This window comes from Anticarsia gemmatalis, chromosome 25 (assembly GCF_050436995.1).
Source record: "Anticarsia gemmatalis isolate Benzon Research Colony breed Stoneville strain chromosome 25, ilAntGemm2 primary, whole genome shotgun sequence".
In the NCBI taxonomy this organism is placed as follows: Eukaryota; Metazoa; Arthropoda; class Insecta; order Lepidoptera; family Erebidae; genus Anticarsia; species Anticarsia gemmatalis.
In genome coordinates this window covers 4,306,063-4,333,065 of record NC_134769.1, presented here as the reverse complement: position 1 = coordinate 4,333,065, position 27,003 = coordinate 4,306,063, and the positions used below count along the sequence as shown (strand labels likewise).

Sequence of the window (27,003 nt, the reverse complement as noted above, 5' to 3'; positions counted from 1 at the left end):
TGCAGAATGCAAAAAAATTGCTTAAAAAATATGAAGGTTACACTCATTGACGATTAGCTTATCAATACTGCCACGTAAAATTACTACCGATATATTATAAAAAAAAACATTGACCCTAAATAGGATCTCAATCAAAGTGCACAATTTGGTTACATCTATCATTATCTTTTTTTGCAGCTGGACAACGCAAACGCACTAAACGCGAACGAAACGGACTCAGAGAACAACGTCACCTCAGTCATCGGCAAATACAAAACTACCCCTACGCCTATGTTGCCGACAAAGACAGTGTTCGCGCCCAAAATGAACTACATGATGCCAACCAACAACATACGCAACGCCAACAACACTAATTTGAAACAACCACCGCGCATCATCAACTCGACCTTGAAGTCTCATTACGCGTCAAAGACCTCCACTTTCCCGCCAACTAGAAGTGCCAACTCACAAGCCAACAAACTCACGAGTAGTGTGAAACCCTTCACTGGCAAAAACAGCTTCCACGGACAACGTGCCAACCTCGCCCGGCCAGCATTAGGCTACACTCATGGTGCCAGTCCACTCAAAACTTTCACCAGAAAAACTGTCAGTGTCAGCAAAATCGGTAACAATGACAGCGCTGTTGTCACCACACTCAATAACGTCACTTCTACTCTCTCAGCTTTGACTGAAAACTGCCATCTTAACGGCAAAAATAGACTTCCATCAGAACCTAACCTAAAAACAGCAGCTGCTGCCAAACAGACTAACACAAACTTAAACGCTAGAAAGAAGTTAATCGTGAGATCTAATTCCAATTCGCGTAAAAAGCTTCCGAAATCTAATCTTCCTAAAACCGGTTTGGAATCCAGTCAAGAGCTGTCTTCCAGCGATACAAACGTGACTAATATATCCGCGGATTCGTTAGATACGCCGTTCCGTTTCAGACGGAAACGTGACAAGTCGAACAGTCCCGAACCGATGGACTGTATTACAAACTCGGTGATTACCGCGGACGTGACGCCTGACAACTTTGAAGAGACGAATAATTCTCAAGGGAATAAACTGTACAAGATAAAGGCGTTGCGTAAGAAGTGTCCGGCGTTCGGCGTGAGTTTGTTGAAGAAGGACGGTGTGCAGACTCGGTCGAGTAGTTGCGCCAGTAGCTCGACCGTCAAGAAGAAATGATCTCTGTGAATCGTACGGCTAGCGTAGTTCCGTGTTTGCACGTATAGTTATAGAGTTTTAAACGATGTGCATAGCACACGATGATGTTGTATTGTGTATGACGTCTGATAGATTTGTTTAGAGGCTTCCTATATGACGTGTTGTGTAGTCGTTCAGGCTGGTTTGTTCAACGATATTTTTAATATTTGACGCAATTTCTGCCCATATGTTTGTTCCGAGGTCTGGAAATTATGTTAAAGGGAATTCGAGTTATTTTGGATCAAATGTTCAAAAGTGTAAAAAATGTCATACGAAATCTTTTCGAATAATCTTAAATTAATACGTGTTAAAGATATTCTGCGACAATTTTCTGACTTAGTTAAACACTTTCTATTCTGTTAAATTCTATTTTTATGTGAGTTTATATTACTCGTCTTGTTTTATTTTGTCAATTAACTAAAACATATTTATTGGGAACAATACAATAGTTTCATTGCTTTCTTTAAAAATAACACAAAAATATAGACCGTAAAGGTTTTCATATGGCATTTTATCACTAGTTAGAATTAGGCCACACATCCATTAACAGATATTAACAAACGTATTTAATTAACTTTACAAAGATATTGTGTCAAAAATTAAAAATGATTACTCAAAATCACAGTTCGAATAGCTACATAACACGTCAAAACAATTTTTTTAACAATCGACTGAAATTTTTTATTGATTATTGAACTCATATCAGCGCAGGTATAAGAGATTATTCTAAACAAATTTATCGGTGTTCTCGATGTATAGAAATGTTGCAGCTGCCCGAGGAACCCCAGCAAAAGCCTACGTTTGTCTCAGTGATGGGTCACTAATGAACGCAGACAGTTTGTGGTCGACTGACAGCCTAGTCTGTGTTAAATATAAGTTTACTAGTTTCAATACAAAGTTACTTATATAATGCCATCTCTTTCTAACAACTGTGGAGTGAAAGAGAGGGATATATAAGTGACTAGTAATGAAATGTATTGTTATAATTACGTTATATTTTAGTTGTAAAACATTGAGCTGTGCTTGAATGTTGTGTCTATAAGAACGTGCTTTATTTACTACGAATAGTCCCCCACACTTAGTTGCAGCACTTAATAATTTGAATGATAATAGCTTTTATTATAAGTGTATAGAGTTCACATTGGACTGTCAGTCGACCGGATAGTGATAAGAAGAAATATTTTTGTAGTATATTAAATCAATAAGTGATTACAAAATGCCATTTTTTCTTTAGCTTTTATTGAGCTTCTTGTTGTTAGATTTATTCGATTGAATGTGTTACATTTTGTTATCGTATCATTTATTTTATATACGTATATGTAGTTATGTTAGAATGCTCAGATAATTTTATCATTAGCCGGGTCCTGACTGAGCGAGCAGCCTCGGCAATATGTAGGTCTCTTTTCTTTCAGATCGAAATGAGCGGGACCGAAATATTGCCTCGCGGTGTTGCTCGTTTAGTGGGGGCGCGGCTATTGCTTAGTGTACACTGTTTTGTATTATGTTTGTGCAATAATGTGTTAGAGGATTGACCTGACATGCCTTGGAAGTACTACTCATATTCCTAACGTGGTTACATACAGATATAGGATATACAATGCGCTTTTGTAATTCTCCATTTTACATATAGAAAAGTATTTATATAGAAATTGTTATGTGATGCTATAGGTAGAGAATTTATCATCTAAGATGTTTTCCATCAATGGATGTGAATTGTCTATCTTGAATTATACATTGAAATTTCTATACTATACTTTCTAAAGACCGATTCTTTCATTCTCTGATGTTTATTTAGTCAATTCGTCTGTCTTAAGGTCAGAATCATTGCCTAAAGAAAGTTTTCTGTAGATGAAATGTCGACCCTAATGAAAAGTAATATGCAGAATTACGAAAGCGCGCAATAGTTAATAATAATATTAGGTTTTGAGTTGCGTTATTCCTCTAAACAAGTTATCTATTGTTGATCAAGAACTTTTCAAAAGATTATTCATTGTAAAGTTTAATTTTCGGTGCTCTAATTGCAATATGAGTTACTTTATTCTGCTAGATTCAGCCACTCTTAAAAATAATAGGTGCTTAGCAATATAACCTGTGTTAATGTTCTTTGTCAACAATAAATAACGGTTAAAGGTAACACAACTCATAACTTTCCTATTTATATACACAATAGTATATAATTTTATACAGCGCCTTAGGCCGTATATTCGGAGTTGTGGAGCGTTGTGAGAAAGTTAACTATGTAATAATTGGCATTCATTTTCCCCTGGATACTAAATAAACCAGATTTATACCACTTTTGTTGATTTTATACCTACTTTGTTAGGGTGTTTTCAAATAAGCCGCAAAGTACGCGACTGCCTCCTTGGCAGAGTGGTTTAGATCGCTACGCCGCTACCATTGTGTCGGGAGGTCGTGGGTTCGATTCCCACACAGAAACCAGACCCGAAACAATTATTTTTGCGATCCACAAATAATTGTTTCGGGTCTGGTTGTACTTAGTGTCCGTTGTTTGAAAACACGCTAAGGTAACATCACATGTCATGTTGTTATAGTATTTATGTACATATTTACTTCTGATAAAAATTGATCAGACTTATTTGTCATTACAAATATCAATTACTCGCTCAACTCTCCGCCGCTCCAAACGTGCGGCCTCAGTGTGCATCGAATACTAAATATATAAAAGTTATGTTTGTCACAAAACGCTGTGAAATGGTAGCTTTTGTGAACTAAAGATATTGAAATATTAGTTGTAGATGTGTAAAGTGTTTATACGTTTTTAGATCGAACTAACTAATTTATTATAGCGTTCGTTTAGTCACAAATACTGTGCTTTTAACGTGACAATGTCTTACCTTTCACCCTATGTTTGTGAATACAAACGTTACGGTGGAGACTTGTGTTTCAGTTCAAAACTTGTTATATTATGAGAAATTATTCAGACTATTTATATAACTATCAAATTGTGGAAATTAAAAACTGAATACTATCATAATGTAAACAATCTATCGTATTATTTTGATTATTTCATCGTCATTTGGAATCTTTATTACATGGTCTAACTGTCGAATTATGAAAAAAAAACACATCTTTCCATATAGTATACTGATGTTCATACAGGGTTATTTATTAAACACCGAAAGCCTATCATGACTGGTAGCTTACATCATAAGCAAAAACTTTTGTTCAACAGTTTCTGGCATAACTAAATACATGAAAAAATATATGCTCGATACGAGTAGATTTATGAACATACAAGCGATCATAAGGGGTTTTCATACTATTTTTGTATGAAATAATCGTATAAAATTTTGCTAATGATGTATCTAGTTCTGCAAAAGTTTAGGTGTTTTAAATTGAACCCTGTATAATAAAATCCCTAGAAAAGCAACTACGTACAATGAACTCAATATAAGTACAATAAAATATAAAAGATTTCCACTCAATAAATTCACGCAATCACATCGAACATTGATACCTTATTCCTAGGACATTGTCACAGTTAATCGCGCACTGAGCCTATGAACAGTTCCATACAACTGTACGAATTTACAGTGTCATATCAGATAATTGTAACGCTTGTGTGAGTAAGCAGAGCGACTTGAAGCGTACCGACCTTACTGTGTTGTTCTTGTTTATTGTTACTCGGTTACTGCGATTCGACTAGTCAACAGTTAGAACAATCATGACTATAATTTTGTTATAGGTAAGAATGTGAACAGTTAATTTCTAAATGGACAAGTTGTTAAACTACTAAGAGACATAATTTGAATAACAAATTTGTTGTAGTCAAAGTACCCGAATAAATATATCTTCCGTTGTGATACCTTTACGTGGTAAACCTAAGTTGCGTGCACGGTTGTTTGTGCATGCACGTATATTGCATACGTGTACGTTATTTTACGTCCAAAGTAAAACCCATTTTACCCGAAGGAAACACGTATTAACGTAACAATAGAATAGGATAGTTAACACTCAGTACTATTTAGTATTTTTTTAACGAAATCAATTTGGCTAGTCGAATTGCATTGTTCGAGTGTGAATAGCTAAATATGATAACTGTTATGAATGTTGTGAAGACTGTTGTCTATGCCATTTATCTTATAGTATTATTTACACAGAACTGTACTTAGAATTTAATTATAAACAGACAGTGTAAAGCCCAAACTATGAACAGAGATACTATTACTAAGAAATTTACCACCTTCTGGGTAGCCAATCTATAAGAAATGATCGTGGTTCCGGATAGCTAACCAAAACTTACCAGTATGACTAATATTTTGTATTAAACACACGTGGGTTTCGGTCATGTGCTAAATTACTTACCCCCGGTTTCTGAGGTACATTTAGCGGTAGTTTATCTATTCAATAGCGTTTAAACTCGTATAAAAAAACACAATTGAATATATAAACTACCGCTAAATGTGCTCAGAAACCGGGCATTTTAGAAGTTTCTGTAATTAAATATGCAATTTTGAAAAGGTCACATAGCTTATGTATTGTTACATGAGATAGGCCCTTTTGAAACTTGTTTATAATAATATGTCTGTTTATAATTAAATTGTAAGTACAGTAAACAAAATAACATACGCTTCAGTGGTGCGGCAGCTAACCGGAGTGATTTATTACAGATATCGAACGATTCATAGTTGGTTGTTGTTGTATCCAGTTGTTTTATACTACTGTTGTCATATTAACTCCATAATATTGCATTGTTTTGTCACTCGATAATAGTGCTGTCCTTTTCTGTTCAATGTTGAGTGAAAAGACGGCTTGTTGATTCATATTGATATATTTGAAAATGTATACGGATTTATTGCGAAAGTTTTCATTGTGAAATTAGGCTTGGTTATTTGTTTTATGTATTTGTGATATTGTCTCTATCATTTGTCGTATGAGGGAAGGAGACAACATGACGAAACGCCAATGTAAATAATCAAATACAGGTTTATGACAAAGTTGACAGTCTCCGTGGCGCAGCCGTTGAGGTGGTAGCCACGTTACTAACAGTGCGTCGGGAGGCCGTGGGTTCAATTCCCAGGCGGAACAAATATTTGTTCGATCTTCAAATAGCTGTTCCGGGTCTCGTTGTCCGTTTTCAGATTCCACTTTGAAAAAATTCGCAATACAGGCTTTTATTTACTTATTAAATTGATCTCATAATAAAATATCAAAATTTCTAATGAATTTGTGGGTTTAGTGTCTCATAAATTAATTGGAAATATTTGTTTGTTTGTATGAGATACAATTAAAATTGTCTGTTCATTACTTTCGCAATCATGTATAGAATTTACACTTTTTACGTTTTCATATCACAATATTTATTTTTTTATATTTTATTTTTTATTCTTCGCCATTATCTACTTAAGTATATTAAGTTGATCTTCCATTAATAATTAAAATAAGATTAATTTGTTTCAATGATCTGTTTGATTTTAAATCGTATCTCGTTTGTTTTGTCTCAACGTTTTGAACAAGCTGTTATTACTTTGACAAGTGATGTCTTTTGTCAAGATTTTTGCAATAATTAATCATATTTTTTCAAATACTAAATTAATAGACGCGTCAGTCGAATATTTTCAATATATTTCTGCAATTTCCATTTTGAATTAAAATCATTTTATTTTATTATCATGATTGTTTTGTAAAATTGCGTATGGCGTCTATTAATTGCGATTTAATCATTTATTATTTTTAAGAGTTATATTTTTATTCATAATATTTTTATATAATACGTTGGTGCGCGGGAGTGGATCGTACAAGGGACCAGAGCGTTGTAGTGATACAAATATTGTATTGTACATTATTTTGCATCTGTTGTCTAGAAAATAGTTTAAAAATAATTATGTTGTGATCTAATCAGTTACTAATGTATGTGCACTATTACGAAATAGGTATATATGTTATGTATATACAATAACACCAAGTCATGGTGTACAAACGCTTGTGCTTAATAAAATTAAAAAGATATATTCCAATTTATGGTGTCGTTTTATTTACATTGTCTATGATCAACAGGGCGATATAAATGAGGCGGATAACAATCAATATAAAGGTATTTAATACCAGTTTAATACATAAATATTAAGTAGACATTTAGTTTATAAATACAATGAAATATAACATTTAACAAGTTTCTTAAAACGAGGATAGATGGCGCTTAAATATATTTGCTTCAATCAAAGCTAGTAACTTTATATGATTACCTAAATAATAGTGACGTAAGGATTGCCGCATGACCAATGGAAAATCCGTAAAGGCAGTGGTTTATGGTCAAGTAGCATATATAACTACATATTTGGTCACTTGAGACGTCTAACAATGTAACTAATAGCAGTTTCCATTTGAATCTATTACTAAAACCTAGCCTAAATACGGACTCGAATACAACCAATGATTATTAGTTTAACTTATAATAAACGATATATCTATAAAGAAACAATCTATTTGAAAGTTATGGGAAAACGGATAGTTTTACCCACAGACAAACAGCTACACCGATTTTGTGGGAATACGTACCTAGTATTTTCATGTGTGTTTGAGTCATAAATAAATAATTAAGTTGGACACCTACTTAAAAAAAAGGTTGTCTTTTACCATAGAGGGACAATAACAAACTAGCTATTTTGGGCGTGGCATTATCGTCAATGTTTCGGGAACACAGAAACAGCTTCGAATAAAACAAGTACTTACACAATTGAGAAAGGGAAATTCGTTTTAGGATTAACTAAAGTATGCCACCAACTAGGTTTTAGTAATATTCAAACGGTATAACGCCTCTAAAATCACTAGTTATTGTTCTACACTAAAGTTCGTTCACTAGTAGTCGTACTCCGAGACAATGACCACGAGTCTCGCGACCGCACTGCCGGCGAACATCGACCTTTGGTACAGGGACATCGTCAGCTCCAGCTCCACTACTTGAGGACCTTCCAGCGAGCACAGGAGTGAGATCACGCAGATGTTGCCTGATGGACGCATGCTGCAATGAATAGGTAAACACATACTTAACAATTGACTGAGAGACAGTTTTTGACAGTCCCATGGCAAAAAAATTGAATACGGAGTTAGTTAAGTATATTGCTAACAAAAACAGAAAATATTAAGTTTGTCCGACTCGGAATTCTAGCCCTAAATGTGTTCCGCGGTGGTATGATATGACATTTCTAATAACTAAATCTACACAGAGAATACCGTGAAACTATACGAGACTAGATCGCATCTAGTCGTGTAAATTCTGGGGTAAATCGACTTACTCGAAGCATCTGAAGTCAGCTGGTTTGGCCCCCAGTGAGGCTTGCACGTTCACCATGCGCATCTCGAAGCTCACGATGGACTCTCTCCATGCAGGGCCGTGCATCGTGAACAAATCCACCTTAAATATCAAGAATATGTGAATTTTAAAAGACAACGTAAATATATATTTTTTCTGGATTTATTAAAAGTTGAAAGAACATTAATTGAGTGTTACTATTTTAAAATGGAAATACTATAAAAACTTCACTTCAACTCCACGAAATGGAACATCTTGATTGCCTTCCTTACTCTACGTTAGTCTACATTAATCTTTCAATGTAAACATGTAATATAGTCTTGAGTTACGAATAACTTACACTTCCAGAAGGCAGGTAGATGTTAGCGACAAATGTGATGAAATTGTAGCTGTAGGCGCTAGGCTGCTGCAGACACGACCAGTCCCCAACCTGGCAAGAGCGCTGCACTCTTGCACAACGACTGGAAACAAACGACATGACAAGTGAATAAACCAAGAAGCGAGCCTTCACGGAAAACTTTTGCTTATGTTGCCAATTCCTAAACTTTCCGAAAGTTGTTCTAACTTTGGGTCTTTTACTTCACTCAGTAATTATAAAAAGGTGTAATTGTTACTGATTGTAAGTATAATAAAAGAAATGATAAGTGCATGTTAACAATTGACTATTCAGAACTACTTACATAGGTACTTTATAAAACTTATCTTGATCCTTACAAAAACATATCTGAACATGTACAGGAAACGCGATTCTGAACATCGTATCGAGATTTTGACATTAAAAATGTACTGCCAAAAAAGTTTCTACGAAGACCGCTAGAGGCGCTGGACCTAGTCGATAGTAGTAAAGAATCGCGGTAAGAAACATAAGAACTAACTGTTTGGACTCGAGGTGGTATCCAGGCGGACACTCAATGTGATGACAGTGGTAGCTGCCGCGCGTGTTCTGACACACCGCGCCGGGACCGCTGCCGCAACGAGCCTCTCCTGACTCGCACTCGTCTATGTCTGTACAAAAGAAAAAATAACGTTATACATCAGAAAATATGCTCAGAAATAAAGGTAATATATTCATTTCGCATCACGAGCCTTGCAATTCAAGGCAGATAAAAAGCCTCACAACATCAGAAGTACTAAAATATACATCACTCCACTCTAGTTTAACTGAAGGTTTCTTGATGGTATGTAGAACTTAAACCTTGTTGATTTTAACTAATCATTTAATTTTTGTAAGCCCATGTAGCCGAGTAACATAATTACAAACTTAAACTTTCTCAGTAAGGATGATAAGCATACCTATACAGCTCCTGCTGTCTTCAGACAGTCTGTATCCTCTGGGACAGTCGCACCGGTAGCTGCCAGGGATATTGATACACTCTCCTCCGCACAACTTGCCGCGGAGCCGCACCGCTGAGTACTCCTCGCACTCATTCACATCGATACACGTCCTGGAAGCAGATTATAAACTTAAGAATATGACCAAGGTGTCTTTTTTACCTTTGTTTTTTGACAGAACTTAAATAAAAATCAACAAATGCTTAAAGCCTTTTGGTCGTCTCTTTTGTTAATAATAAGTTATCATTAGTAAATGAAAATGAAAATGAATGAATGAATAAATTTAAAACACTTCCGTCATCCGTGTACCCTTCATACCTCAACTCTCTACTATTTTATTGAACTATAGGTTCAGAAAGCATACTCAACAAAGGAGATTCTCATACAGATCAATATTTCTTACTTATTGTCATCATCAAGGCGATATCCCTTCTTGCAGTAGCACCGGTAGCTGCCCCAGGTGTTGGAGCAGGCCTGGGAGCAGACGTCAGGTGTCTCGGCGCACTCGTCCAGGTCCACGCACACCTTGTCATTGGAGGGAGCGTTGCGAAAGCCCTCGCGGCACACGCAGCGGTACGAGCCGTATGTGTTCATACAATCTGCGTTGTAAGGACATGGCTGGTGGAAAACAAATGATTAGGTGTAAAAATAATATTATTAGGTTTACGAAAGTCAAGTCACAAAAGTAAGTTAAAGCGAAACGACTATGGTACAAACACCAGTGCCGTTATCCTTGGAGTAACAATGTGTGGCCTTATTTTAAACTCTCGCGATTTGTACACATATTGTGGGTCATGGGTATTACACATAGGTACGGGTCATAAACGCAATTGAAAATTGTTTAAGACCTGTTGCATTATAATATTATTAAGTGCGTGGTTAGTTCATTCAACCAAAACACTGACCAAGTTCCCTAGACTGTGAAAGTCTTGGACTACATGGTAAGTAACAAATTCAATAACTTTCGGTGGTTTTACACCTCCCTACATCCTCCTCTTCAGAAGATGCTATATTTACACCTTAAGTATCAGTTGATAGTGAACAAAACATTGATATTGTGGTCAGAGAGGGAGGTATTCGATACATAATTCCAGGAGCATACTAACGTTTCCATGCATGCACTCGTTGATATCTTCACACTGGTTCTGTCCAACGAGGCGGTGTCCAGCGGGGCACTGGCAGGAGTACCCGCCGTAGAAGTTCTCACAGCGCTGCTGAGGACCGCACTCTGATGTGTTGCGTGCACACTCATCGATATCTACAAGAATAGTTGAAATTAATGGAAAACGCAAAGCTACATTTATCGCAGGAGTAAAATTGAATTAAGGAAAACCTTCGAATGAAGCCCACTCTGTAAAGGAACTGATCGAAAAAAGCAACATAATATGGTAGCTGGCTTTCTTTCAAAGACTACTTTCAATGTGTGCATTTCATAATACACACTTTGAAAGTAGTCTTTGGTCATATATTACTAACCATAACATCTCTTTTCAGGCGTTAGCTTGTAGCCCCAGGGGCACGAAGCGATAACAGCTCCAACCTCAGGCACCCTGGAGTAGATGGGACGAGGGGAGTAAGGTCCTCGCTGTCCGTACTGAGCTCCCACGGTGATGATGCTGCGACTGTCGCCGGGAGATGGCATTCTCGGGGGCGGAGTAGTTGTTGCTGGAGCTAGAAAAAGAACATTGAAATACAGGCTGTCATCCAGAGATTCTCTAATTTGATTCTGATTCAGGCCTAAACAATGTCTTTAAGAGACTAAATATTTTTATAAAGAAATCTTTACCTTTTGGTTGTCATATTAGCACGCTTATTAAGCAAATAATTCGTTCGTTATTCGTTCGTTACTGAAAGGAGTTCGATGCGCAAAAATATGGGTCATCGAGACCTTTCCAGGCAATTCAAAATTCGCTACTCGGTATGCCGCACAACACAAGATAATTTTATTTTTTATTAATGTTTACTAACTGCTAACTTACTCATATTGTATGAAGGCCTTTCAAGTTCAGCGCGACAGCGCCAGCCGCACTCACAGCGGAACCCTCCAGGAATGTTGATGCAGTCTTCTCGCGGAGAACATGTCGCCGTGTTTGTCGCACATTCGTCTATATCTGTAACAAAGATTGGTTTTAGTTTTTTATTTGTAACCTTTACGTAACTAGGGCCGATTTAACTGACATGCAAATTAGGCAATTGTTTAGAACATCATGTCTAGAGGGCACAACAAACAGCCCAAAAGAATTATTGTGGTATTTAATTGGACAGAATCTTAGTTTGCTTAGGGCACCTTCTCAAATACTTATAGAGTATCGTAAAAAGGCATATGGGATTATAAAAGATTCTTGTCCGGGATCTGTTCTTGAAGTTTCGATTTAGTTAATGATAGTGACATGTGCAGCATGTGCTTCGATTTAGTAAATGTTACTTACCAACGCAGTCGTTACGTCGAGGGTCGAACTTGTATCCCATTTCACAGTTTCTGGTCGCTGGATATCTGCCGTAAGGACGTGATGGCCTGTACGGTGGCGGCTGGTATTCGGGTACTGATACTGTTAACGATAGCAAAATGATAACAGTCACTAATGAAGTTTCATTAAATTAAGCATTGCTGAGTTAAGCACATAGATAAGGCTTCTAATGTCCGGTTTCTGAGTACATTTAGCGCTAAATTATCTATTCAATAACGTTTTTTTTATATGAGTTTAAATGCTATAAGATAGATAAACTACCGCTAAATGTACCTCAGAAACCGGGGGTTAATCATTTTCTTGCTGGTTTCAAAGAACCACTAAAATTTATTCGACTTTGCAGTTTCACTTCTCACTACAAGGAAGTAGCATAAGTGTGAAATCGCTACTGACAATATCGTGGATGGATCACCAAGCTCTTACAAATTTCCTGAACTCAAATGAAGAAGAGATAACACGCTAATAAAAAAAAACAGAGAAGAATTATAATTACCAGCAGTTTCAGTGGTGGTGCTAGTAGTGGTAGTGGTACTGCTCGTAGAGGCAGGTAGGGGAATGCACCATCCATTGCCGTCCTTGCGGAAGCCGGGCACGCACTCGCACACGTACCCGCCAGGCTTGTTCACGCAGACCTCCAGGTTGCGACACGCGTGCTGACCCGACGCACACTCATCGTCATCTGAGAAATAAACCGTAATCAAAAACTTACGTACTCAGTAGAATAATTTCTTACTACTGATGAGAACCGATAAGCTTTAATAATTTTATTGTAAACTATTGCGCGGTTCTTTACAGACGTATTTAAAGTTTGGCAATTAACTGTAAAAATTGTTCCTACTGCAATATCAGATCAGATTTACATAAAAAAAATTGAGGGTAGTCGGTTATAAATCGCTTCTCCAGTTGAGGTCTGTAACCGGTGGGTACAAATTTTTCAAATAGGTTACTGAGTGTAGGAAACCGAGGTTCCTTCTAAGTTTAGTTTGTTAATACCTAAAATCTGTTGGCTATCTGACAAAATTTATAGGCAGGTTAATCGTAATATCTGTGATATAAATGATTATTTCATGGTCTTATTAATTAACTACGTAGCCCTTCCTTTGGTGATGATAATGTTAAGTTTGCGGGTAGTTTAAAACTTTACGGATAACGTAATTATGTTAGTTACTATATGATACTTGATATGTACATTTAGGTTAAGGTACTTATGTATTGGCAGTTGCCTAAAATATTTTTTTATTTCATTCCTATATGGGGAACTGAAGATTTAGAGAATTATAATTAAATAATAATTCATATAAAACCATATTTCCAAAATATGATAATCAAAGTGCAGACTTACCAACACAACGTCCTTCATCGTTCTTCACATATCCATCAAGGCAGTGCACTTCATTAGGATTGAAGTCATCGTCAGGATTCTCCCCTCCTATTTCATTGGTTCTTCTATCATCAGTCACTTCTGGTGAAGGTTCGGGAGCCGGAGACGGCCTCGGTTCTGGAGGAGGCGCTGGTCTTGGTTCAGGTCTTGGGATGACAGTATCAGGTCTAGTGGGCTCTGGTCTGGGATACTCGGGTCTTGTAGGCTCAGGTCTTGAAACCTCATCCCTAGACGAATCATGGTTTGTAGGTTCTTCACTCGGTCTTGGCTCCGGTCTCCTACGAGGGTATTCAGGTCTTCGAGGAAACTCTGAGTAAGGCCGTCTTGGGTATTCAGGGCGTCTGAAGGTAGTTGTATTGTCTGGACTACTTGGGCTTGAAGGCCTCGGCCTGACCGGGTAGTAGGTGTAGTATGGATGTTCAGGTCTTGGCCTAGGAGTGGTAGTTGTCGTCGTCGTGGTAGAAGTGGTGGTGGGTTTTGGTGTGGTAGTCGTTGTCGTGGTGGTGGTAGACGTGGTGGTAGGCCTTCTCGTGGTTGTTGTGGTTGTCGTGGTACTGGATGTGGTGGGGACTGTGGCTATGGGCTCTGGGTAAGGACTGTCTATTGTAGAATTGTCTTCGCTGTAACGTAAAACAAAATCAATTAAGTAAAGTTTATATTGCTTTGATAGCTTGGATGTAGATGTAGCAAACAGATGATGCAGATGATGCGGGTTGCAGTGAGGGATTGTTTAAAGGTGAAACGTAAAACGTGCAAAAAACGACTAAAATAGAAGAAAACGAGTTAATTAAATAAAAATAAATTAAATTAAATATTACATTAAAAAATAAGTCCAAGAAATAAAGTTATACGAAACAACAGAATACTAAAGAAACCGTTAGAAACTGTTCCCATGACATGCATTTTTAGTGGCAAAAATATCGAAAATATAAAAAATAACTCATTAATATGTTATACTAATATACTTACTCAGAGTCATAGTACTCGTATTCATATAGCGGTGGGGGTTGTGTACTCGTGGTGGTACTGGTGGTGGGAGCTCGTCGTGTGCACGTGAAGGTACCCAGCAGGTTCAGGCAGTGCTGGCCGGGGCCGCAGTTGTCCAACTTTAGTAGACACTCGTTTATATCTGAAAGAAGAATGTTTGAGTAATGTTGATGACCTTTTATGCTGTTTGCTATTTTGTGAATGGTGCCCAGATATACTTTCAATAGACAATATTTATATTTTCAATATTTCTAGAGTGAAATATGCACCATGACATAAAGATATTTAGAAACGTATTTTTTCGCAGCTTACCTAGTTTGTCTTAAAGCAAAATTATATAATTTTGTGTATGTCAAAGATTTCAGATGTCAATGTGAAAGGTGTTGCAAAACTACGAGTTACTTAGTAGTATAAGATAGAGATCCTCTTACCCACGCAGGAGCCAGATGAAGAATCAAGCTCAAAGCCGTTCTTGCAGCGACACTCATGACCTCCGTACGTGTTGATACAGTTCTGGAACTGGTCGCAGAGATGTGAGCCCTCACGACATTCATCTATGTCTGTAAGAAAAAATGTTGTGATTATATTCAGCGGTTCCGGATAAACATCTTCAATAATAATCAGAAAAAATAATTTTCATTATAAGCTATGGAGATGGGTGAGGATAGAGACCGGTGGAGGAGTTTGGGGGAGACCTTTGCCCAACAATGGGACAGTATAAGTAAATGAAAAAAAAGAAAAAAAAAAAGCTATAATGGTTTTTTTTCCCCAGTACAGACAAGCATCTCCTTTTAGAAGTATAAGTATGGTTCTAAGTCACTGGCTGAGTGGGATTTAACGCGAAATTGGAGAATAGGGCTACTAGCACTAACCTTCGCAAACTGATCCACCTGGCCGTACTCTCGTCCCTTCCTGACAGGTCTTAGTTGCGAGTCTAGACGAAAGAAACATGAATATTATTAACATTATTTCAAATCGAAGAACAATACATTTTCTTTAAAATCTTACTCACTTGGGCAGGGTGCTGATCTTGGACTTGCAGTTGTAAGCTCCGGGCAAATTGATGCAAACCTCTGTTCGTTTACATACCTCGGAACTCTCTTCGCACTCATCAATATCTGGTAGTAAAAACAATAAAGCGAACCTTAATCATTTTATGTCTTAACCTTGTCCAAGCTTTAAAGTGCTTTTACCTAGAGTATATAGATATGTATAAAGTGCTCTCTAATTTCCTATAGTCATGGTTGAAGTCATATAATACAATTCTGAAAGAACCAGGGCTGACACTCGCTTGGCAAAAGAAATCTATTTGTGTTTGGTAAATACAATTGCAAATAACTAGTTACTTAGAAATTGCGAGTAGCGATAAGTAGTTAATAACGTACCTTCACATATTCCAGTGGCCACATTGACCTTGAAGCCAGGAGCACATCGCTTGGAGACGTGGTCCTGACAGAAGAAGCCTCCGTGAGTGTTGATACAGTGCTGTGACAGACGTTGACAGTCGTCCAGTCTCTCATCACACTCGTCGATATCTAGAGAAAAAATGCAGCATATAAATATAGCTAGTTAGTTGCCTTTACGTTGACCCTTTGCATTAAACGAACCATTATATTCAATGGTACAACCAAACCTTGTTTACTTATTGCTTACCGAAAGATTACCAAATACAAGCTATATGGTTCCTAAAAAATGAAGATTCTTCGAAATACGAAACTCAAGCACCAATAGAAGTAAAATAAAAGTCTCTACATAACAAAGTAAATTCTAATAAAAAAAAAAAACAAGTTGTTCTTAAAAACATAATTTAATACCTTATTACTACAAAAGTCTCAATGTCTGACAATGTTAATTCTAACAAAAAAAAAGAAATTTATGCTCAAAATCATATAGTTTCAGATTACTTACCCAAACACTCATCATCAGGTCCAGCCCTGAACCCTGGCGGGCAGATGTCGTTCTTCGGCGACGCAGTACTAGACGTGACAGTAGGTTCGGTGATGGCTCCAGGCACCGCCTCGGTATAAGGCTTGCCAGGCTTTCCGGCGCACTTGTACGCGCCTATCGTGTTCTCACAGAGGTACTTAGGACACGGAGGTCGGGGTAGCTGGCATTCATTGATGTCTGAGGATTAGTAAATAAAAAATGGTGAAAGGTTTCGTCGTGATTCAGAGGCTATCCTTTGATAAATAGATGTGAACTAAACCATGTAATACACACAAAGGTAGAAAAAGTAATGGGATGTAGGGCTCACGAAATAGGTTTTCTTCATTGACTCTTGAAAGAATTCATAGACGTGAATCCAGGTAGACACTCATTTGGTTCTCTGTTTCTCCATACGAGGATTTATCATGTTTTTATAAAACATTCTCTAAAACTACAAAATAACTGTGTTCTTCACTTACCATCGCACACCTGGTTGACAAGGTTCCTCTTGAACCCTGGAGGGCAGGTGAGGCCCACATCCCTCTTCTTGATCGGCACACACTTGAACGCACCTGCTGTGTTATGGCACACTGTATCCTCTGCGGTACACAAATCGTCAATCGCCTCCGCGCACTCATTTATATCTACAACAACATTATGATGATGACTCGGCAGAATCCATTTACTTCAGAAAGTAGTTTTAATGATGTTAGTTTCAAAACGCGTGCTTGTCCAACGATATTCTGTGAAAATCGCCCGGATTGAAGAAAAGAAGAACCTTTGTTAATTAATGGTTAACGTTTTAGTTAGCGTCTAATGGTTTGCCTTATCATCATCATTTGCATGCACAGCCCAAGTTTGTAGTTAATCCCAACCCAAATCTACGTTACGTGAAACTTATGCTAAGGAAAGTTAGAAGAAAGACTTGAGCTCTTGTTAATAGAAGAAGAAGAAGAAGAATAGAAGAAAGAGAATACCCTTAATGAAATACTCGTGAATACCTTTACAAGTCTTCTTGTCTGGTTGTAGCCGGTACCCTGACTCACAGGAGCACCTGACCACGCCACCTTCATCATCACAGATATGCTGGCAAGAATCTGGTTGGCACTTGTCTTTTTTGGGCTCTAATGTGGTCTTCGGTTCTTCAGGTGTAGTCGCCTCCTTCTTTGTTGTAGTTTCCATATTTTCTGCTGCTTCCTAAACGTCAAATCATTTAGATAGACACTCCTAAAGTAGAGCGAATTAATCACAAAAAAGTCTTAAAACAATTTCGCTAAACGTGAATTTTTAAAACCTAAGCTACTCAGACACTTAAAAGCCTTTAAGTGCTAAGGAAGTCTAAAACAAAAGTTTGTAACTTTTTTGCAAGATTAACAAATTATCCCTAAAACATAAAGTAGTATAGATATAAACTGTATTACCAGGCAGCAGATAACGAAGGCATTTTTCTTCAGAGCGGTAGAAGGGCTGATGTCTTCTGAAGCCACGGGCGCACCACACGCCGCTGCGCCTCCTGATTCTCCCGTCAGCTTTCCAAATGAACACTCATCGCAGCAACTCTGGTAAAGTTATATTATAAATAAACGTTGGGAGAAGTGCTAGCTGCTGTTGATTTGCTGTTTAACTAGGTTTGCTATTAATCTGGGAATATTGTTGATACGGGAAGCAATATAAAAAGAAACCACGGAGCAGGGCGAATAATAATTTTTTTTAATAATTTTTGTGTGTGGGTATTCAAAAATATTTCATTTTAAAGAAACGTACCTTCCCCATGTCTGTATCTGGTACACTACAACGTTTTGAAGCCGCAAACTTAATTCCGGTTGTACACTCGTCTTTGAATCTGAAATCACAATATCAAATACTATTACAGATAGAATAAAAAGTCATATTCTTCTGAACATAACGAGTACCATTTCCGTTTCATGCGATCACTTAGTTTCTCCCTTAACCTTCCCTTCTTCCTCGATTGCAGATGGATACAGAAGATAGCTATTATAATAATATCCTTGCCGTATTCGGCTATGGCGTTAAGCTTCATTAAAACTAGCCAACGGTGCAGGACTTTGCTTTTCCAAATACATATTATTATATGCAAAATACACAGGTACGCTCTCTGTTGCATCAATCTCATAGCCCGGTGGGACGGATAACCGACAACAAGAGGTGGTCAGGTGCAGGACCGACGGCCTTTCGTGCTCTCCGAGGCACGAAGGTCTACGACCACAACTTCCTAACTCCGGGCAATCTCTGACAAATTCTTAACAGACAATCTCAGAAAAGAGTTTTTGGTTTCATTTTCTACAAGTCTCTCTATTAACCAGCCACAAGCTACTTACTGGAACTGCTGCTCACAGCAGCTGGTGAGCGCAGCCTTGCAGACGTCCACCTGTTCCGGCTCGATGTCATCAGGGAGCGCGACTCCAGCGCATTCTGCAGCCGACGCCAAGGACAGAGACGCTGCCTCGGCGTGAGCGCAACATGTGTCTGTTATCTCTAACTCTTCGTTTGATGATAAGGCTGGGGAGAAGAGGATTATCTGGTTATAAAATGGCTTTGATAATTATGAAAACGACTTACTCGTAGCCAAGGTAAAATACCGTGGTAAACCATGCTATCTATAAACAACAGCGAATAGATTCAGCATCCAAAGATTAGATTCCCTTTTATTTCTAGCTGAATACGGCTGCCCTATCCACTAGGTTATTACTCGAAATCATATAACTAGGGTGGGCGGACTAAAGAACATAAGCCAAAAAGTCGAACTTTACAGGAACAATAAAAAACGTTTTTTATTCCGTCTCAGAATTTTCAAATTGTACGAGGCTGATAAGGTACACCACTTAGTATGCTGGGAATTATTTTTAAGTGACTTATGTGCTTTAGTCAGATGGCGTATTGAATTATTTAAAAAAAATATCGAATTTTTTTACTTATGTTCTTTAGTCCGCCGATCCTACAAAAGTCATCATATTGAGTCAATAATAAAAATCAATCGGTGCAATTGTTGACATTACATAAGTTTTAATCAACAACCGTTTTTGATCCACTCGGACAGGATTTTATAAGGAGCTAAGTGCAGTGCTAAACATAGCAGCAAATGCAATGAACAGAAATTATTCAATTCAGTGGAACAAGAACAAATCTAGGCAGAGGCGGACAGCGCGGTTATCGTGATCGACAATGTTCATCATAATGTGCAACAAACTGTTGAATGCACTTTATATATGAAGCGAGAATGAATTGAACGATGTTGGACCGGTACAAGGGATTAAGTTCGCAAGATTCAGTGTTTTTGTACATGTTTACAATATGATTATGTTTACGAAAATATAAAAATCGTTTCTTCAAAAATATTTTTATGTCTCTTAGAATAGGCGCCATTTTTACGCAGAATCTAAGTTAGAACTTCTAAGTATCGGATCTATGATTGGTCTTGGATAGGGTATTTACAGAGAAATAATAACTATATTTACTAATTTAGGTTAATTTCAAAACATTGTACACATAACTGTCAGTGGTAGAGTAAAAGAAAATCATGTGGATATTAATCTTATTTAGTAAAACTGAATTTCTTGTAATGTGTTAATTTTAATGCCTTAATTCTATTAGGTCATTAGATTATCTTGGTTAAAATAGGTACCTAATCCTTATTTATACACAAACAAAACATATGTCTTTAACAAAATACAACGGAGCAAAATTCACAGAAATTACGTTTCTTTATTTTTGACTATTCAAGTTCAACAGCCGGTGAGTAGGACAAACAGATCTATAAATAATAATGGACACCTCAAATATTCTTATAAGGTAAATAATAAAATTATTTGTAAAGCTGTTTCATTACGTATTTATACGTAAACTAGATAATAACAGTGTTGTTAATCACTACAATATACAAGATATAAAATCATCATTCCGATAATGATTACTTTAATATAGTTTTGTGCAAGGTTTTCCTTTTATAAGTTGTGGTTAACTGGCCATCCGCACTTGACCAGCGTGGTGGACTCAAGGCCTCCCTTTCGTTCGACCGTTTGGGAGGAGACCCTTGCCCAGCAGTGGGACAGTAGCAGGTAAAAAAAATTGTAGTAACTAGTAGTCCTAAAGGGTTAAAGCTGACTCATTTGTCTCACAATCAATAGAAAATAGTCTTAAAAATTGTATTTTACAAAGATTGGCGTTAAAAAAAGCTATAGAAACCGAGTAACATTTTTTTGTACTTATTGGTTTTTACATACTATAAGTACACGGTATACATACATATAATATGTAAGAATGACAACGCCACAAGAAATATTTAAACTAAATCGTTTACAACCAGTTGCAAATCGCGTTTAAGACCCATTGCATAATAATATTAAGTGTACAAGTCCCGCGAGTTTAAAATCGTAAAATGGATTAATTTTGTCGCTGATGATACAATCCTCAGTTTATACACATAGTTTTATACGTTTTAAATCAGTATTTAAAAGATATAAAATTATGTTTAGAAACAAAAACAACACTATTACCGAGGTGTACAACAATATACATGCACCTAATGGCTGGCCAGTGTTTGTTAATCGTCTAATTATGAATGTATCAAGTTGTGATGGAGGCTGGCACATAAACAATTCTCTGAATTGTCCGTCACGTGGGACTGCACACTATTTCTAAATGGGTTTTAGTGTCACTGCAAGCGGGTTGAAGAGCGATTTACTTTTATATTTCTGCTTGTTTCGATAGCGATCGTTGGCTACTTACTGTGTTTATTATTTCTTATTACTAAGAAGTTCTTGCAAATAGGTCTGATGCCTAGTTCTCGTAACCGGCGGTATAACAAGATATATATGGATGTAAATGAAGCAAAGGAAGTCTGTAGGGATCGCACCATGTGGCGTTCTTTGAGATCTGCCTACCCCCATAGAGAAAAGGCGTGATTTTATGTATGATGTATTTATTATGTATTGGCTTTTTATTGATCTATCTGCAACAGCTTGATTGTCTATTTTTATAACTGTAATATCCACATAAAATAAAACTATTTGATAATTAATTTCAAAAGAGTAATCTCTACCGGTCGCTTTGTTAAATGCGATGAGGTTTATTACTAATCCTTTGATCATTAACGGTTTTACACCGAAATGACTAAGAAGTGACTAACAGATTACGCAGGCGTATCCTGTAACAATTTCCAGTTAATATTTACCGCAATTGCGTAAACTTATATTTACAACCTTCAAACTTAAACCTTCGGATGTATTTGTTTTTAATTTAAGCGGATGTATAGCTTTTATTTCGGGACGATACGTATTAAAACGAATAGATTGTCATACTGTATGTAGAAATGATACAAACATTCTTAAGGATTGTAAGAATTGAATTAATATTTACTAAATGAATTTATAATAGCCGCTTTTATCATAGCTTGAGTTAAGAAGAGAAAATTTATATGTACAAAATAATGTTAATTTGCTCATCCTATTATCACACGATGCATAAAATACGTATGTCAATCCGTCTTAAGTTAGTAATAACTGTATTCAATTAAACCTACAAAATACTTAGAAAGTCTAATTAACTCTATCACAAACGCCACTCTATAATAAACAATAACCTAACTCCTTAAAACCTAATTGTTCCATTGGACAGAAGAACAATAAAAGTGCACACTCACTGTCCAGAAGTAAGAAGTATGAAGTATGTATAATGTTCTTGTTAAAATACAAGTAGGTTACTCTCATTATTGTGTTGTACGCAAATTGTCATGACTGGACGTTTTAACGCCTCGTTACTGATCATCCTAGCTGGAGAACTACACATTAACTAGGACTATGAGATGAGGTCACTTTTGAAAGAATGGTTGAAGGATAGAATATGAGATAATTAGTATGATTAAGCGTTTTCTTTACTGTTTTAAGCTTATAATTTATTATTCTGACAACTGTATATTCACTCTTTCCAGTTCATTATTTTAAACCCAAATCTAGAACAGTCACCAAAATCTTAGGACTTTCTGTCTTCAACAAAATTAAATTATTATCCCGGCCATGATAAGTAAACAAAATTAAAGATACCAATTTATAAGCTGCGAGTATTCATACATACAATCACGCCTTCTTTCGATAGGATTAGGTAAAGACCAGAGAACGCCTCTGCGCGTATTAATTAGTATTACAATTGCTTAAATTACGATTTTTTTATTTCAATACACAACCTAGTCCATCTACTCAATTTTGAATTAATAATTAGTATAGTAGAACACACAATTGACAATATTATAATAAGTAGCAGGATAAAAGTGCTTTTTTCTTTTTCCGCTACTCGCTCGCAGTAACACCTCGGCTGTATGTTTATAAATCGCGTTTATCGATAATCCCGCTGACCTCAGACGCAGATCAGATGAACTGCATCTCGTATCACTGAGCTATGTGCCTCCACTATCTATTAGACGCATGATTTTATTACACCTGTAACTACTTTATTATGTTATTATTAATTGCTGAAGATATAATCAGGCATGAGCATTGATTAACTAGTTAATTCATTGGGCTTGTAGACGATGAGAAACGAACTGTGTTTTAGACTTTATATACAACTACTTTGGGTAAAATTTTATTACTTATAGCTTTTCGTTGTTTACCCAAAAACAGATGGGTTTAAAAGATCGCTGAAATTAATGCATCATTGAATCTCATGCTGTGTTTGTTACCATGGCGTATATTTTAGATCCTTATAAAGGTAGGAAAAAACACCCTAGTACCCCCGCTTCATAAAAACCTTTCTTCAGATGACTTACTATCCCAAAAATAAAACAGCACAATTTATTTTCGTAACTATTAAGAAGTAACAAAAGATATATACAGTTAATACAGTTACAGTAATTAAAAGAAACTACATCTCCCGGCCTTTGTGTCGTTAGGTATATCTAGTTAGTCATCCCTTTATGATGAGTAATAATTAATTATTTAAAACTAACTCATTAACGGGGTCAGGGTGAGGAAGGGTTAATCGTAACGACTCGCTAAACATTCTTACTAAACGTGTCTGATTCACGTGAAACTAAAGTTAAGTAAATAACAAAAATAACACCAATGCCTACAGTGCACGGCTACATACATATTATCTCTTAAACGACCTTTTGTGGAAATACCACTTACATAAACATATTTAAATCATTTCTTCGTATTTTTTTTGTCTAACGTTATAAGGTTTTAAGTTAATTAGATAAAACTAGCAAGCTAAATTACATAAAAATATTCAACACATACAATAAACACAGGTCAATTTGACTGTTAAAAACTGACTGCTGATAGGAGTTAAACTAAAATATAACATTATTGGTACATTAAATGGCATACATGAGTATATTCTTTTACGAATTAAACGCTCCCTCAGGTCAGAGCTTGTTTTTAAGTAATAGCGAGTAAGTAATAATAAGTAAGAGCGAGTGAGAGCGAGTGAGAGCGAGTGAGAGCGATCTCATAACTTAAGCACAGCTTACCGCGTTAACTTGAATAAAAAGCAAAGAATACTTAATTAAGTACCGAAACGCAAGTTGTTATAAAATTCTTATTAAACACTAAAATCCTTGTTCTCGCTGATCCCATTTCATTGCAAATTCGACGTGCAACCTACACCTAGATGTTTAATTAAATATTTAATAATTCCTGACTTGGCCACCGAGATAGCAGCTCTACCGCTAAATAATTCCTGCCAGTTGCTTTTCCCCGTTCTAGTTTCAGTAAAATGACGCCTCTTTTCGACTTTCGTTACGTTTTTGGACGCAAAAAGTTTTATACCTGTTTATGAACGAAGGTTTTTATGTTTAGCGACGCTGAAAGTTTCATAGTAGTGTATTATAATAAGTTTTTTAACTTTTTGCTTAAGTTATGTTTTTTGGTTTTATAATAAGCTCTTTTCTCGGTACATCGGCTTTTGTAGATAAGGGATGTCCAAACTCCATAGGCATGCAGATTTGTTGCCTTTTGTTAAGTTTTGTCTACTGATTTTATAGACTTAAAATCCCTCAATTCGGGAGTAGACCTTTGCCCAGCAGTGGGACAGTATTGGGTTAAACAAATGTCTAATGAGTACAACTTGCCACACTAACCTAAGTCATTATTTTGATATTATTACAGGAAAGATATCATAAACTTAAAAATAGGTTAAAAGTGCACGAAAAGTGTATTGCAATTGCATTCGGGGAAGTCCGATTGGAGAGCAAACATTTGCAAACAAAGCTCTGTCGTCCTCTTATATCTATTTGTAAATATTTACAAGCAACTTCAAAGAACCAGATGCTGACACATCCAGAGCGATGATCTCAATGATTGAACTATTCCTGTGTACTAATAGTTATAGCCGTATAGATAGCAGTATAGAGAGCAGTGATAGCCGAGTGGTATGAGTTGACACCTCCCACGCAAGTGGTCGCAGGTTCGAACCCGAGGCAACACACCAATGACTTTTCGAAGTTATGTGTGTATTAGAAATAATTATCACATGCTCCAACGGTGAAGGAAAACATCGTGAGGAAACCTTGCATGCCTAAAAATTTGTTTAATACATTTATTGAGGGCATGCAAAGTCCCCAACCCGCACTTGGCCAGCGTGGTGGACTCAAGGCCTAACCCCTCCCCTCATTACGGGAGGAGACCCTTGCCCAGCAGTGGGACAGTAATGGGTTACATTTATAATAGTTGAGGATAAAATGTTTTTAATACATATATAGAAGTAATCAAACCAGAGAAAAGAGAGAAAGGGGATAGTTATTTAAATCCTTTATCTCGACAAATTACCTCTTTACGATTTACTAGCTGACCCGCGCAACTTCGCTTGCGTAACATAAGAGAGACTGGGTCAAAATTTTCCCCGTTTTTGTAACATTTTTCGTTGCTACTCCGCTCCTAATGACCGTAGCGTGATGTTATATAGCCTATAGCCTTCCTCGATAAATGGGCTATCTAACACTGAAAGAATTTTTCAAATCGGACCAGTAGTTCCTGAGATTAGCGCGTTCAAACAAACAAACAATCAAACAAACTCTTCAGCTTTATTATATTAGTATAGTATAGATTTTACATCTTGTCGTATTTTTATGGACGAGTTCTGTATGAAATTACAAAGACAAATGACATAATGGCTATCATAGGATCTACTACTAAAGAAACACTTTGTGTCAAGCGGTAATCGAACCTAACCTCATAGGGACAAAATGTTCGGTATACGATAAATTATAATTCGAGAATTAATAAGGTGATATATTTAACAAACAACTCACGGGATTAATTTCAACGAGTGCCTAACATATTAATATTTCTTTACAAAAGATAGGAAATGTTGGTACTTGTCTGTACATAAAATGTTGAGGGATTGTAAACGTTACAGTAATTAGTGGGAAAACCGTCGATTAACAGATTAATGTAACGCGACACTAGCCGGTTACTGTATGGGTTCCAGTGACCGGGTTATCCGGCTGTGACGTCATTTCAATCAAGTTTCTTATACGATTGATTACGCGAAGGTAAACAATTTGGACAGAGACTTTTGATTTAAAACTGACTATGCGAATGATCAAACATGTGCGTATGCATGTATGAATTAATTATTACTTTTATAACATAGGGGTTTTTTTATGATATTGAATAAAATGTTCTTTAAGGAAAGAGATCTGAGTAAAAATTTTGTAAACCAAAATATTTTACGAAATAACGCTGTAAATATATGATTACTAAGTATCATTATCATAACGGTTTATAAAACGAAATTAATTTCGGTAAAACTCATTTAAACCTTACAAAAACTCTTCCCAAAGGAGGATGGTTCCATAGATCATAAAAAAACGATCATTATGACATCAACTGTTAGAACAGTTTTTCTTTTTGTATTTTGACTAATTTTATAGCCGGTATACATGTTCTTGGTGAACCTAAATACGTGGAGAGATGGTTTGATAACTTGGTTACTGATGAGTTATCCATAGACCGATGGATTACCGCGATCAACATTATAAAAAATAATATTTGCTAGTTTAAAAGTATCATAAATCAATAATCAACGATAATTTCTTAAAGATTCCATACGAAAATATTCGCTTACAACAGATTCAAATACCAAACTACACAATTCTTATCGTAAGTTCAACTCTTGCCTAACTATTTAGACCTCAAGTACATCGAAATTGATAATGTATCACATTGTTTCAAGTGATTAACTTTTCGCAAATAACTTATCTTTGTCTTTTATTTAAACAAATGTTTTAAAACACTCACCGGTGACGAAATTCGCCGAAACATATAACACTAGCACAAGAAAAAAACTCTTCATTTTTGAGGTTTTAAAAAACACACACTTAAAATATTGAACAGAGTATTTGTTCACGATAGTAGATAGTTTTTAGTTTTGATAGTTCATCATTTTGTGAGGGAATGTGCGCGTGGGAGGAACAGAGGACCGCACTACTTAGT

General features: G+C 36.5%; 2 protein-coding genes across 4 annotated transcripts in view; one reads left to right on the top strand and one right to left on the bottom strand.

The window, feature by feature from the left end:
- The window catches only part of LOC142984031 (uncharacterized), a 39,637-nt gene extending 32,470 nt beyond the window's left edge, over positions 1–7,167 (top strand). Inside the window, exon 8 of the mRNA XM_076131338.1 lies at positions 178–7,167. Coding sequence (XP_075987453.1) covers positions 178–1,167 — 990 coding nt within the window. The 3' untranslated portion in view covers positions 1,168–7,167. The remainder of the gene's footprint in view (positions 1–177) is intronic.
- On the bottom strand, positions 7,158–27,003 carry LOC142984030 (uncharacterized). 3 transcript variants are annotated; one of them, XM_076131334.1, is made up of 24 exons: positions 26,809–27,003; positions 18,892–19,072; positions 18,317–18,395; positions 17,974–18,111; positions 17,554–17,749; positions 17,032–17,196; positions 16,535–16,750; positions 16,012–16,161; positions 15,639–15,744; positions 15,499–15,560; positions 15,058–15,186; positions 14,609–14,768; positions 13,601–14,259; positions 12,752–12,937; positions 12,220–12,339; positions 11,770–11,901; positions 11,267–11,461; positions 10,897–11,048; positions 10,194–10,408; positions 9,752–9,903; positions 9,334–9,463; positions 8,799–8,919; positions 8,442–8,560; positions 7,158–8,167 (listed from the first exon to the last, which is right to left on the bottom strand). In XM_076131334.1, the coding sequence occupies exons 1-24, from the start codon at positions 26,861–26,863 to the stop codon at positions 8,005–8,007; spliced, it is 3,981 nt and encodes a 1,326-aa protein (XP_075987449.1). In that variant the 5' UTR covers positions 26,864–27,003; the 3' UTR covers positions 7,158–8,004. The 3 variants fall into 3 exon arrangements, with proteins under 3 accessions (XP_075987449.1, XP_075987450.1, XP_075987451.1); XM_076131335.1 differs by having other exon boundaries at positions 17,032–17,151; XM_076131336.1 differs by having other exon boundaries at positions 17,032–17,127.

Coding starts and splice junctions, on each gene's coding strand:
- LOC142984030 (XM_076131334.1), bottom strand. CDS start 26,863: ATGAAGAGTTTTTTTCTTGTGCTAGTGTTATATGTTTCGGCGAATTTC. Junction 9,464..9,751: donor AGACAGCAGGAGCTGTATAG/GTATGCTTATCA, acceptor TCTTTTGTACAG/ACATAGACGAGTGCGAGTCA. Junction 8,920..9,333: donor TACCACCTCGAGTCCAAACA/GTTAGTTCTTAT, acceptor GTTTGTTTCCAG/TCGTTGTGCAAGAGTGCAGC.